This window comes from Podarcis melisellensis (assembly GCF_964234715.1).
Source record: "Podarcis melisellensis genome assembly, chromosome: 7".
NCBI classification, from domain to species: domain Eukaryota; kingdom Metazoa; phylum Chordata; class Lepidosauria; order Squamata; family Lacertidae; genus Podarcis; species Podarcis melisellensis.
Genome location: NC_138539.1, coordinates 590,428 through 604,585, shown reverse-complemented (window position 1 = coordinate 604,585; position 14,158 = coordinate 590,428). Strand labels below are relative to the sequence as shown.

The window sequence follows — 14,158 nt, the reverse complement described above, 5'->3', positions numbered from 1 at the left end:
CCTCACACAAAGCTTCCATATACAGGGCTGCCTTTGGACGCCCTCTAAAGATTACAGGATTTTTCCGTGTATAAGACTGTATTTCCCCCCAAAGTTTAAAATTGGGGGTTGTCTTATACAGTGGTGCCCCGCAAGACGAACGCCTCGCAAGACGGAAAACCCGCTAGACGAAAGGGTTTTCCGTTTTGGAGGCGCTTTGCAAAACGAATTTCTTTATGGGCTTGCTTCGCAAGACGAAAATGTCTTGCGAGTTCCTGAGGGTCCCCCCCCCTTTTCCTAAGCCGCTTATCAGCTGATCTGCTGATAAGACGCTTAACAGCTGATCGCTAAAAGCCGCTAGACCGCTAATAGCGCTAATCCGCTAAGCTGTCAATGGGCTTGCTTCGCAAGACGAAAAAACCGCTATACGAAGAGCCTCACGGAACGGATTAATTTCGTCTTGCGAGGCACCACTGTACACGGAATGTTGTAATTATTTATTTCTTAATTTGGGGGTCAAAAAATGGGGGTCGTCTTATACACAGTGTTATACACAGAAAAATACGGTATATAACACCAGCAGCCTACTGGACGGCATCTTTTCAGCCAGCCGCCATGTTGCTTTGGACTTCTGGTTCTGGGATTGAGGCAGTTTTCCGCCAGCCTAGGACTGGGGTTTGGGGTCCGTTTGTCGAAGACCCCAAGGGGCCCTCGGAATGGCTTCCTCCCAGGTAACGGAAGGACTGTGGTGGCGGCAGGGCCCCCCTGTGGGATGGACTTTGCACGAGACGCTTTGCCAGCTGTTTCCAGATGGTTTATTGTGGCTGCAGTGGGATGGCATGCCAGGAGGGGGACAGGCGGATGGTCACCAGATGAACAAGGGCTTCCCGTCCGTGGACGCCATGAAACTGAGGCAGTCCAGCAGGGTCAGGCAGTCCGTCATCTTCTCCGGAGGCACGATCTGCTCAATCACCTGCCGCAGGTAGCTCGGGTTGTTGTAGACGTCTCCTTCGGGGCCTGCCGCATCTGGGCGCTCCTTCAGGATCCCGTAGGTGTTGACGATGTGCTCTGTGAACTTGGAGTGGAAGTTTGGGTCATAGCCCTTTGGCTTCAGCATATTCATGATGGTGTCGTAGCGCTCCACCATGGATTGGCGCTCCTCTGCTGACATTGGAGACAGGGGGTCATTGGCCGCCTGTGGGGAGAGAAGCAGCGTTAGAAAAGAGGGTTTCTGAGCCCTCGAGAAGAAGCCCAGCCTCCCCAGCCGCCTTTATGGAGCTGCAGGTTTATGCAGCCAGGAGGGTCAAATGGGAAAAACTCCTGCCGCTCCTGGCATCTTCAGAAGAGGGGGGAGAGGCATCTTTGATTAATCCCTATGGTCAGTGCCAGTTCCCCACCCTCAAGCTGGCACCCTCCTTTGGTTTGGAGCTGCTATCCCCCCATCAGCCCTAGCCAGTCAGTTTGAGAGTTCAAACCCCAAAGTCAGAGAAAGTTGTAGGCACATGTTGTGAATAGGCAGCTACAGTGGTACCTCAGGTTACATACGCTTCAGGTTACAGACTCTGCTAACCCAGAAATAGTACCTTGGGTTAAGAACTTTGCTTCAGGGTGGGAACAGAAATCGCACAGCGGCGGCGCGGCAGCTAAAGTGGTGCTTCAGGTTAAGAACAGTTTCAGGTTAAGAACGGACCTCCAGAACGAATTAAGTACGTAACCAGAGGTTGTTGGCATCCATCTCTCAGAAGACAATGGCTACTGCATTTAACGCAGATATCACTAGGGCCTTACGTAAACCAAAAATTACCCTTAAGCTTAATCAAACAGGAAAAAAGACATTTATCATATTAATCAATTTATCTATTTATTAGAAAGTGATTCACTAAAATCATTTTGGATTGAGCTACGTAGGCAAGGCTGCATTCTGAGCATGGAGGGAGCCAAATAGTTCACATTTAACAGCTTGGTGCTGGAAAGGGAGGGGTCAGAGAAACCACAAAATTTGCCCTGTGTTTGCGTAGCTGGGGCTATGCTGCTTCCTTGCCTTGTGGGATGGGGCTGCTTCCTGTTCTGTTCTTTGCCACTTGGAAATAGCAAAAAGCAGAGCTGTTCAGAAGCTGCCTGAATCTCCCTAGCAATACATGGCGCAGGAAGGATATGGAAGGTGACTTCTCTTTATTGTTTTGCACCAAAGGAAAAAGGAGGGAACTTGACACCACTACAAATGAGGGACGGGGGGGGGGAGATATTTGGTTCATTTTGCCTTTAAAAATGAAGTTCTTTAATTGCATTTCTTGCAACAGTGACGCAAAACGCAGCTACCCTTTGAGATTCATGCTCCTCTGGATCTTGTGACGCAGTTTATTTATTATAAAAAATATTTACACACTACTCAATCATAAAAATATATCAAAGCAGTGTACAACATTTAAAATATAGAAAACCATACACTAAAATTGTAAAAAGGTTAAAAACAAGCATCAGGTAACTATTGTGGAAAGATACAGTCTGAACTGCCTGCATAGGCCTTGCGGAATAGAAAGGTTTTCAGCAGGCTTTTGCTGAATCGTTATTGACTGGGTTTATGGCACTAAAGACTTGGTTTCTTATTGTCAAGTGAGCATCACCAACTTGGGGAACAACCAACGACATTCCTATAGATGTTCAAGGCTTTGTAAATTAATACCACCTTGAACTTGGCTCAATAGTAGATGGGACGTCAGTGCAGCTGATTTAACAATGGTGTCACATGTTCATAGAATCTGTCACGGTCTGCTTCACAAGCGATTGAAGTCCTGGCTGGGGACCTCGGGACCAGGGGCAAGATGGCAGGGTGGGAGCAGGAACAGGAGTCCAGAAGCCAGGAGTCAGAAAGCCAAGAATCCGAGGGTCAGAGAGCCGGGAGTCACAAAGTCAGGGGTCCAAGGATCAAGAAGCAAGGAGTCAAGGAGTCAAACGCAGCAAGGTAGGGAACGTGTTGCTGTGGCAAAGAGCTGAAGGGAAAATGCTGACCTTATATCCCTTCCCGGCTCTTGCCACCAGGTGCTGTGAGTTACCAATCGACCTCACCTGTGTGGCCGCCCCTTGCTTTTTCAGAACAAACTGAGGAAGGCTCCAGTCCTGCATAGTCCTATTGGTTACAGGGCCTGGCTTCATGCGCACCTGACAGAATCGTAGTGTTGGAAGGGACTGTAAGGGTCATCTAGTCCAATTCCCTGCAATGCAGGAATCTCAACTAAAGCATTCAAGACAGGTGGCCACACAACCTCTGCTTATAAACCTTCAAGGAAGGAGAGTCCCAAGAGAGACCGTTCAATTTCGACCAGCTCTTACTGTCAGAAAGCTCTTCCTGATGTTTAGTGGAAATCTCCTTTCTTATAACTTGAATCCACTGGTTCAAGTTCTACCCTCTAGATCAGAAGAAAACAAGCTTGCTCCATCTTCCATGTGACAGCCCTTGAGATAGGTGAAGCTGGCTATCACATCTCCTCTCAGTCTCCTCTTTTCCAGGCTAAACATATCCAGCTCCTTCAGCCGTTCCTCATAAGGCTTGGTTTCAGACCCTTGATCTTCTTGCTTGCCATCCTCTGCAACCACGCTCTTGGCCAGAAGCTCCCATCAGCCATCTGGCTGCAACATTCTGGGCCAGCTGGAATTTATGGACCCATTCTCCAACCAATAAATGTGCAGAGAGATGCAGATAGAATAATGTACGAAAGGTGTTAATGAAAAGAACACAGACAATTGCATTATCTTGATTGCAGAAACCTGTTGGTAAAAACACATATATTACGCAAAAATGCGTATTAAAATGGATAAATCAGGATAAATGCATTTTAAGAGCCTGATGAGTTTTTGTGAGTGCGTTAAAAATACTTTGCAGACTGATGCAGGTGGTGAATTGGACATCATAACGGAGAGAAGTGGGAATAGACGGATTCTTCCTATAAACACAACTTTGAAAGGAGAAGAGGCCACGGCAGGAGTTGCAATCAGGGAAACTTTTTAGCTTGAGGGCCACATCCCCTTCTCGGTTACTTTATTTGGGGTGCACGTCAGTGGTGGGCAGAGCCAGAGGCACGAGTGGGCAGAGCAACCATTGTTGTTTTTACCTATAGAAAAGAGTGGCTGCTTTCTATAGTCACTCACGTACCACTCTCCATTCTTCATCCAGGAAAGCCGGAGCCATTATAAAGAGATCAAAGACACACATTCCATCCAGGCAAAAACACTCAAAGAGAGTGACCTCATGAGCCCAGCAGCTCTGTCAAAACTGGGCTGGGGTTGGCAGGCTCTGAAGGAGGATGCAGAAGAAACGGGGGTGAGGGCTGGGGAACCTCGGTTGAAGTGGGATCTCCTTTCCACCCTGGCTTTGGTCACTTTGGAAGGGCGAGCAGGGGTGTCGTCTCTGTTCCTGACATTCCTGTGGAGCAGGAAGACTCAATGGAGGGCTTTGATCCACTCACTGGAGGCTGGACAGGAGGCAGCAGTGACTGACCATGATCCTGAGCTGGAGGGTGTAACCTTGTGGCCTAGAAGCTGACAGTGCCTTTGCAGATGGAGCAGACTCGCCCACTCCGATGGTGTGCACTCTTGCAGTCTTGATATTCCCGCACGACAAGGGAATCTTGTGAGTGAGCGTCCCACGCCAGTCCTTAACTCCTTGGCCTGCTCCTAAATTCCTGAACTGCGATGCTTGAGCACGGTGTCTGCTGCTGAAACTGTACCATTACTTGCCTGGATAAAGGTGTCTTTCTCTACTCTGGGTGTTGGGTAGGAGCCAGGACAAGGGCAAAGCAGGGCCAGAGGAATGTGGCCTGGGGAAAGTCCTGGGGGGCCAAACAGAAAGGCCTCAGGGGCCATGTTTAGCCCCTAGGCCTGCGTCTTCCCATCTCTGGGCTGCAGCTTTCAGGGTTCCTGTTCCTCCATCTTCTTCAATTGCACCCTGTCAACACACCACAGCAGGGCTAGGACTGGGGAGTGGGGGGCAGGGGAATCTCCCCTCACCTGCTGGATTTTCTCAGGGATGCTGCTGACGGTGAAACCGTAGAGGCGGACCCGATCAGGGAAGATGCTGGAGAGGATCCTGCGATCCAGCTGGAATGCAATCTCTCCAACGATTCGCTCCATGGTTACCAGTTTGGGATCTGTAAGGACCAAGGGGGGATTTCCAGTCAGTCCAGCAGGATACCGCAGTAGGCAGCAGATCTCCCAACTCCTCCTTGAGGGGGACACCCAGCGAAGTGCTACATTTGCTCAGGGAAGCCTTAGGGCCAGGGCAGCCCCCTTAGGACTGTCCCCATACTGCACCCTCACTGGACATCCTCCGTGCCCTCTTTGAGTGCTTTTGCCTGTGCAGGATGTGTCCTTGAGGTGCCTCTGACTTGCCTGGATAGAGAAACGTGATGTGTGTGTGTTTGTAGATATGCTGGTTGACATCCTCCAATGGCACAAAAGAATATAGGGTTTAGTCCTGTTGATAAAACTTGCATATTATGAAAGAGAGATTGAATGAAGTGCACTAAACAATATTTATTGAAAAATAGTTTGTTAATTATTGGAATGTAACATGCCAAGACACTGTTCAACCATATACTTTATTTTCACTTATATAATCATTAATATAATTTGACATTCTGCTTGAAATTCAGTCATAACCAAAGGCACCCAAAAAGTTATGTATCACTGCTTAAACCCCTGGAGACACACTTCATTGTCTCTTGAGACAGATGAACGCCAATAAAAAACCCTCCTTAAACCATAACTGACCTTTTGTATATGGATCCAAGATATTATGGAATCATATACAGGTATATTGTGAAATAGAAAGCAGATGAAGCAGTGGGCAGAGCACTATCAAGAACTGTACTTGTGGGAAAACATGGTTGCTGACTCAGCAGTTGACAGCATCCAGACACTGCCTGTCTTGGGAGAGCTGGATGTCCTCCCTCCCTCGATGAGCTGAAGAATGCCATCAACTCTCAGGCATGAGGAAAAGTCCCAGGACAGTACCAAATTCCTAAAAGCTGGCCTCAAGTCCTCCCTCATTCCTCTTGTTGTGTTGGGATGCAGGATCCATGCCACAAGACATGCATGACTCCAGCACTGTGACCCTCTACAAGAACAAAGGTGACTGCCGTGACTATTAACAACCCATTTCTTGCCTTTCCAAAAGGGAATGGCAGAATGTGATGCTAACAACCTATACCAAGCTGATTTTTAAAGCACAGGGAGATCCCCCCCCCCACAACCGCAAGGCTTCTCTTGGATAAAAGCTTTTTGTTGTGATGCTAATGACCAATACCAAGATGAAGGCCTACTAGGCTCCTGTGTTGGATCACACTGCATGAGTAAGATTTTGGGCATCATATGGCAGGATAGAGACTCAAGCAAAAATGTGCTCTCTCAAGCCCACATTCCCAGCATGTTTTCACTCTACTCTCAGCGACATCTACACTGGCATGATCATGTCCGCAAAATAAAAGATGGCAGGATTCCTAAGGATGTGCTCTACAGAGAACTGGCTTCAGGCAACAGACCTGTCTGTGAATACAGTATAACATGAATGCTGGCACCATCAACCACACAGTGTGGGAATCTCTTGCTGACAACTGCAGTGCCTGGAGGCAATCAATCAGGTCATGCATCCACAGCAGTGACCAGAGGAGAAAAGACCTCTGGGAGGAATGCAGAAAGAAGAAATGCCATGGTACACCTGCATCAGCCCAGCTGGATGCCTTTATCTGCCTTAGCTGAAACATAACACGTCTCTCCCATATCAGTTTCTACAGCTACAGCAGATGTTATAACTCTCCAACACTCCTACTTTACCCATAAAGGTGCACTGCTCATTGTCTCCTGAGACAGACAGATGCCAGAAGCATATTAAATTGGTATTCTGCCTTTCATCCGAAGATCATAGGGCAGTTCACAACATAAAAATAAACACGAGACAAAAATACATTAAGAATCAAACGGACCAATAACCCCCCTCCACAAACATGCATTTTTATTTTATTTATTAAAATGAAAGATGATTTTATTTATTATTTATTCAGGGCCACGCTGCCTCTTCATTCTGGAGAGAGCCCCATGGCCACCATGATTTTAAACCATAGATAGTCTCATCCTCCATTAATCCTCCTTTTTAAAACATCTGGGGATAGAGGGCAATTTGCTCAGATAGGTAAGGTGGTGGTGCCGAGGAAACAAGAAACATATTACCTGTAAGGCTGGCCAGTATCTGGTTTTCAACATCACAATATATCACCAGCTAAACATCATTATATAGCACGATATATATCTGTGGTGGTGGAGGGCCTTGCTGGGCCTCCCCACAGCGGCAGAGGGTCCCGCCATACCTCCCTGCAGTGGTGGAGAGTGTGCTGCACCTCCCCACAGTGGCAGAGGGTCCTGCCATACCTCCCCACCACTGTGGAGGATGTGCTGCTCTTCCCTGCAGCAGTAGAGGGCTTTGCTGAGGCTCTCTGCAGCTGTGGAGGGCCTTAAAATGTAAGGAAGTAGTAGATTTAATAAAAATATTAAATAAACTTCCATATAATATATTTAATATGTTTTCAACTAATTTAAGAGTAGTTTAAGTGATTTACTAGTCAAGTTGCATCTGTTTCCACACTCAGAGGTCTAAGTGGAATCTTTGCATACAAGTAAGCCCTCTGACTGGAGAGGAGAGCCAACTGCCCCATAGACCTTATGACTGTAAAATAGATCTTCTGTCAGGTGCGCAATTGCCCACCAGTCGCATCTATTTGATGTCACAAGCAGAGCTTGTGGTTTTGAGACAGTTTTTGGAAGAATCTAGCAACGGGTTTCATCAGACCGCCCAAGGCACCAGGAGGCGCCCCTGTGCTATTCGTGAAGAAAACGGTACCTCAGAACTTAGATTGTGCACAAACTATAGGAAGATTAACCACATAATGGTGTCCAATTGCTGTCTGCTACCACACATTGGGAATTTATTGGAAAGGTTGAGGTCAGGAAAAATCTTCACAAAGTTGGATTTGAGGGGGCCTTATAACCAATCCGTGTGAGAGAGGGAGATGAGTGGAAAACAGTGTTCTGCACCAGATATGGCAGCTTCGAATACCTGGTCATGCCCTTTGGACTGCCGTCAGGGACAGCAACGTTCCAAGCCTTCATCAACTATGTCCTCAGAGGCCTAGTGGATAGATTCATGGTGGTTTACCTTGATGTGCTGATATACTCAGAGAACCCAGAGCAACATGTACGTCACGTGACAGAGGTGCTGCAGAGACTGTGGAAACATCAACTCTGTGCCAAGCTGGAAAAGTCTCAGTTTCGTGTATCAACAGTAGATTTCCTAGGTCACTGCCTCACACTGGAGGGGTTGCACATGGATCCTGCTAAGGCGCAGAGCATAGTGTCATGGCAGGAACCCAAGGCAAAGAAAGATCTGCAGAGTTTCTTGGGTTTTGCCAGCTACTTCAAGTTCGTGCCGGACTATTCAAGATTCACTACGCCTCACAGATTGCTTGAGGGGCAAGAAGCCATTCCAGTGGACAGCCGAGGTGCGGCAGCCATTTGAATTCAAAACCATATTCTTCTCAACGGTATACCTAGCACATGTAGACCCTCACTGGCCGCTGGTTGTGGAAATGGATGCCTCTGACAGGGTGGTGGGGGTGGTGCTGCTGCAAGGAGACCAAGATGGCAACCTACGCCCGTGTGCCTTCCACTCCAGGAAGCTGACTCCTTCCAAGTAGAATTACACCATTTGGGAGAAGGAACTTTTAGTGATCAAAGAAGCCTTTGAAGTGTGGAGGGGGTGACACCAGGTGGAGGTGCACACTGAAAGTCCAAATCTAGAGTATTGGCAGATGATGAGATGTCTCAATCAACGGCAGATTTGTTGGGCGCAGTTCTTTGGCAGATTTGATTTTAGACTCCAGTATGCAGCCGGTAGTTTGAATCAAGGAGTAGATGCCCTTTCCAGGAAGCCGGAATATCAGGATGATGAGCCAGTTCCAGTGTATAGGCACAACTTGAAGCCAGAGCAGCTACAGCTAGCAGCTGGGTCAGTTGTGGAAGTCTCTGAGTTCCAGCAGAAGACAAGGGAGGATGCATTCGCGAAAGACGAGCTAGTGGTGCTGCGGGGGTGGGGGTGGTGCCAGTGATGTAGAGAGGTTCCTGGAAAAGGATGGGCTACTGTATAGAGGAGAAGCTCTTATGTTCCAGAGGGAGACCTCTGAGCCAAGGTCTTACGTCAATGCCATGATAACCCTACAGCTGGACACTTGGGGCAGCACAAGACGCTATGCCATGTGATGAGGCAATTCTGGTGGCCGAGGTTGAGGGAGAAAGTCAAGAAATATGCCAGAGCCTGCGAAATGTGTCAGCGGGCGAAGAGACCCAGAGAAGTGCCAGCGAGCTTGCTATAACCGTTGCCCACCCCGCAAGGCCCTTGGCAAACCATAGCTATGGACTTCATCACTGATCTGCCGGAATTGCAGCAGCAGACAGTGACCTGGTTGGTGGTATACCTGTTCACTAAGATTGCGCACTTTGTGCCCTGTAAGGGACTTCTGACAGCCCAAGAAACAGCACAGTTCTTTGTAGACCATGTGTTCAAGTTGCACGTGCTCTCAGAGTGATCTCAGGTGAGCCCAATTAACCTCAAAGTTCTGGAAGCAGCTCATGCAACTACTCAAGGTACGAGTTGTGCTTCACCTCAGTTTGACACCCAGAGACGAATGGAAAGGCATAAAGGACTAATGCCATGTTGCAGCAGTATCTCCATAGTTATGGGAACTACCAGCAGGATTATTGGGTGTCCAAACTGCCCTTGGCGGAGTTCACATACAACAATACACTTCATGCTTCAACGCAACAGACCCCCTTTTTTGCCAGTCATGGATACCATCCCCAACACCCTGTCAGTGCTGGCAGCAGATGACTTCGTAGAAGTATTGACAGCTAACCAGAGTTTGCTTAAGGAGCGTTTGGACTGTTCTAAGGAGGCATATAAAAAATCAGCTGATGTGCATAGACAGCCAGGTAGTGACATCAAGGTGGGAGATGTGGTTGTCAACACATTATTTACTTCAGAAAGATAGATATAGAAAACTGGACCGCCAGAGAGGGGGGCCATTTGAAGTGATAGAATAGATCAATCCTGCGACTTTCAGGCTCAGGTTGCTGGTATCAATGAAGATCTACCCTGTATTCCATAGATCCTGGTCGTTGCCAGTGGTGCCTGCGCACCCTTACCAAGCACCTAGACAAACACCTCCACCTCCAGTCCTGGTAGAAGGAGAGGAAAAGTTTGAAGTAGAACAAATTCTAGACTCGCAAATGAGAAGGAAGAGGTTGCAATACTTGATTGTGTGGAGCGGATATGGGCCAGAAGAAAGATAATGGGAATGTGCAGAATATGTTCATGCCCTGGACTTGCAAAAGGAGTTTTATAGAAGTCACCCCAGCAGACCAAAACCGAAGAGGGAGACACGATTGAATTACAGCAGAACTCAGAGCAGCTTAGTTATGAGGCATTAGGAGAAGGAGGGGTAGTGCTGACCGCAGAAATGTCCTTGGAAAGCATAGAAGAGCCACCATCCCCATGTACCTGTTGCTCATTTAGAGTTCAAGAGCAAAGGGCTCGGCTACATTTGACTCCTGAGGCCCCTCATAGAGCCAAGGGCTGTTGCTGGGGAAAGAAGAGGAGGAGCTCAGAGCGAGCAACGTTACTGTGGAGTTAAGGACTGGATTCTTTGCCTTGTACCACGATGACTAAATAAAACCATAAATATGAACTTCTTTGTTTCTTCCTTGCTCTTTGATGCTACTAGGGGAGGAGAGATTCCCCCATGCCTGACAGCTATGGTAGGAAATGCCCCAACTCTGCCTGAGTTCGGTTGCGCTGTAACTGTTCAGCTCTTTGGGGTTGATAGTGTCTGTCTGTGGTAGAGTTATAGAAGGGACCATCTGTGAGAAGATCAGCTCACTATGCCCAGTCAGGGCCCAGAAACATCACACATTGCTTACACAACAGAAACACATATACACACTCACCCACCTCTGCTTGACTTGGTGCTGCTCAGGGAGGTGGCTTGCCTGTCGGTGCCTCGGCGCTCCTTTGGCCTCACGACCATTGGCTGGCTCTGGTTGAAGGCCTGAGATGCTACTGCTGGGCTTTGAGAAGAGGCTGCTTGGCTTTGGTTCTGGTCAGTGAGTTGGCTTTGGTCCATGTCTGGGGGTGGAATCTCATACAGCCTTCGATACAGGTCTGGGAAGAACATTAGCATGTGGAAAGGGGAGGGATAATAGAAGTTGGTACCCTCACTTCTAGCGTTAAAGGCTGGGTAAGGCAAGGGAGATGCATCGGGATTTATCATGCCAGGTTGGTACACAAAGAGGGGGGACACTTGTTGCGGGGGGGGAGGCCGAAGGAAAACAGAGTCGTCTATGAACTGGTGAAAGAAGGTTCCTGGAACGAGTGGGGTTTGTGGGGAGTTTGTGAAGAGTTGTCGTCTGAACGAGGTGCTGCCCATAGGTGCCTCATCATGGCTTTGGGTCTGGTCAGTGAGTTGGCTTTGGTCCATGTCTGTGGCCGGAACCTCATACAGCTTTCGATACAGGTCTGGGAAGAACATTAGCATGCGGAGAGGGGAGGGATAATAGAAGTTGGTACCCTCCCTTCTAGCGTTAAAGTTTGGGTAAGGTATGGGAGATGCATCGGGATTTATCATGGGAGGTGGGTACACAAGGAGGGGGGACACTTCTTGGGGGGGCATTTGGAGGGGGGGAGGCCTGGGCCTGACAGGCCGATGGAAAGCAGTCTCGTCTATGTTTGGGGCAAAGTAGGCTTCACTGAGTGGGCTTTGCTGGGAGTTTGTGAAGAGTTCTCGTCTGGACACGTTGCTGCCCATAGTTGACTCATCATGGAGTTGGCTTTGGTCCATGTCTGGGGGCGGAATCTCATACAGCTTTCGATACAGGTCTGGGAAGAACATTAGCATGCGGAAAGGGGAGGGATAATAGAAGTTGGTACCCTCGCTTCTAGGGTTAAAGTTTGGGTAAGGTATGGGAGATGCATCGGGATTTATCATGGGAGGTGGGTACACAAGGAGGGGGGACACTTCTTGGGGGGGCATTTGGAGGGGGGGAGGCCTGGGCCTGACAGGCCGATGGAAAGCAGTCTCGTCTATGTTTGGGGCAAAGTAGGCTTCACTGAGTGGGCTGTCATGGTGTGGGCTTTGGTCCATGTCTGTGGCCGGAACCTCATGCAGCTTCCCATACAGGTATGGGAGGAACTTTAGCATGCGGCGAGGGGAGGGATAATAGAAGTTGGTACCCAGCCTTCTAGCGTTAAACACTGGGTAAGGTATGGGAGAAAAATCGGGATTTATCATGGGAAGTGGGTACTCAAAGGGGGGGGAGAATCCTGGGGGGGGCATTTGGAGGGGGGGAGGCCTGGGCCTGACAGGCCGATGGAAAGCAGATTCGTCTATGTTCTCGTCAAAGTAGGTTCCTGCACTGAGTGGGGTTCGCTGGGAGTTTGTGAAGAGTTCTTGTCTGGACAAGATGCTGCCCATAGTTGACTCATCATGGAGTGGTGCGTACGAATCCCACCAGAGCTGGCCATCAGCAGAGCCGGGTGAGTAACCCTGGCCAGACTGGTAGGAAGTGGTGGGAGCGATGGGGAGCGGTTCATAGATGGGCCTGTTGCTGAGGGGCAAACTGTAGTTGGGCTGGTGGAAGGGGGCAGGGGGCAGGGGTAGGCTCTGGTGGCCTGGCGCCCGGCGCCCAGCAGACTGGTAGGAAGCATCATCAGTGACATTGACTGCATAGTAGATGGGGGATGGGGGCTGGCTCTGGTAGGCAGAACCAATGCTCAGTGGCTCGCCCTGGATGGACTGGTAGGGAGGAGGAGAGGAAGGGAGGGGCTCGTAGCCAAGCTTGTTGCTGATGGGCAGGCTGTAGTTGGACTGGTGGAAGGGGCTGGGCGTGGAGGGCAGGGGCACGGGCAGGCTCTGGTGGCCCCGTGCCTGGTAGGAAGCAGCGGGGAAGGAGGAGGTGTCATTGGCATTGACCGCATAGAAGATGGGAGATGGAGGCACGCTCTGTTGGCCAGAACCGAAACTCAGTGGCTCTCCCTGGATGGAGTCATAGAAGGCACCAGAGGTGATAGTGGGGGAAGATGGGAGGGGGCCATAAGGGATCTTGTGACCAAGGGGCAGGCTGTAGTTGGGTTGGTGGAAGGGGCCGGGGCCGGGGGGCAAGGGCAGGCTTCGGTAGCCTGGTGCCTGGTAGGAAGCAGCGGAGGAGGTGTCATCCGTGGCATTGAGTGCATAGAAGGACTTGTTGGAAGCTGCAGAGGTGACGGTGGAGGAGGAGGCATCACTGGTGACGCTGTGGCCAGGGGGCGGGCTGTAGTAGGGCACGATGATGATGGGAGAGGGTGGGGGCAAAGACCGGCTCTGGTTGCCAAGGCCAAAGTTTGCCTGGGAAGTTGCACTCTGGGTAGCTAGGGGAGCGAGGCTGGAGGAAGGGGTGGGGGGGGCTGGCAGGGCCAGCTGGGGCTTGTGGGGGTGCCAAGGAAAGGGGCACTGAAAGCAGAATCCACGTTGCCGAGGCAGGTTGGGCTGCCCAGCTGCACCACCCTGGAGGTAGAGGGAACTTGTGCCACCATCTGTGCAGAAAGGGGGGGGGGAGGGGAGAGAGAGAGAGAGAGAGAGAGAGAGAGAGAGAGAGAGAGAGAGAGAGAGAGATAGAGATATGTTGGTTGATTTGGCTGCAGAGACACACCAAGATCCCTCAGAAGTTGCCCAGCTCTTCTTCCCTCCCACTCCTAGCACATCTTTGACGGTGGCCATGGCCTGGTGCTGGAGGCACCCATGTGGGCTCTGTCCCAAAGAAGGAACCATTCTTGGAGGAGGGGAAAGCCCACCCACAGAGAAAGAAGCCCAGGCTCCTCTCCAAGGAAAGAAGATTCGTATGTTGAAACAAGGAGGGCATGTTTCAAGCACTCCAGGAACAGTAATCTTTTTGAAAGCTGGATATGGGTAGACAAATCCTACTGATATCCTTATCCCAAATTCTCAACAAGCCATCCCTTACTTGAAAAGCCGTTTTCACAATACTTAGACTGCTCTTTAGGTGGAAAAATCTCTGTACATTCATTTGGCAGTACCTGGGTTTTTCC

The 14,158-nt window shown here is 49.7% G+C and overlaps 1 protein-coding gene across 4 annotated transcripts in view; it reads right to left on the bottom strand.

Annotated features, from left to right (window-relative positions):
• Positions 1–771: 771 nt before the first annotated feature.
• The window catches only part of LOC309374563 (uncharacterized protein), a 41,690-nt gene continuing 28,303 nt past the window's right edge, over positions 772–14,158 (bottom strand). Inside the window, exons 3-5 of one of the 4 annotated variants that reach the window (XM_081919593.1) lie at positions 11,030–13,645; positions 4,984–5,123; positions 772–1,174 (exon numbers count right to left, since the gene is read on the bottom strand). In XM_081919593.1, coding sequence (XP_081775719.1) covers positions 845–1,174; positions 4,984–5,123; positions 11,030–13,645 — 3,086 coding nt within the window. In that variant the 3' untranslated portion in view covers positions 772–844. Of the gene's footprint in view, positions 1,175–4,983; positions 5,124–11,025; positions 13,646–14,158 lie in introns of those variants that run through there. The other 3 variants (XM_081919595.1, XM_081919596.1, XM_081919594.1) reach the window with 3 other exon arrangements.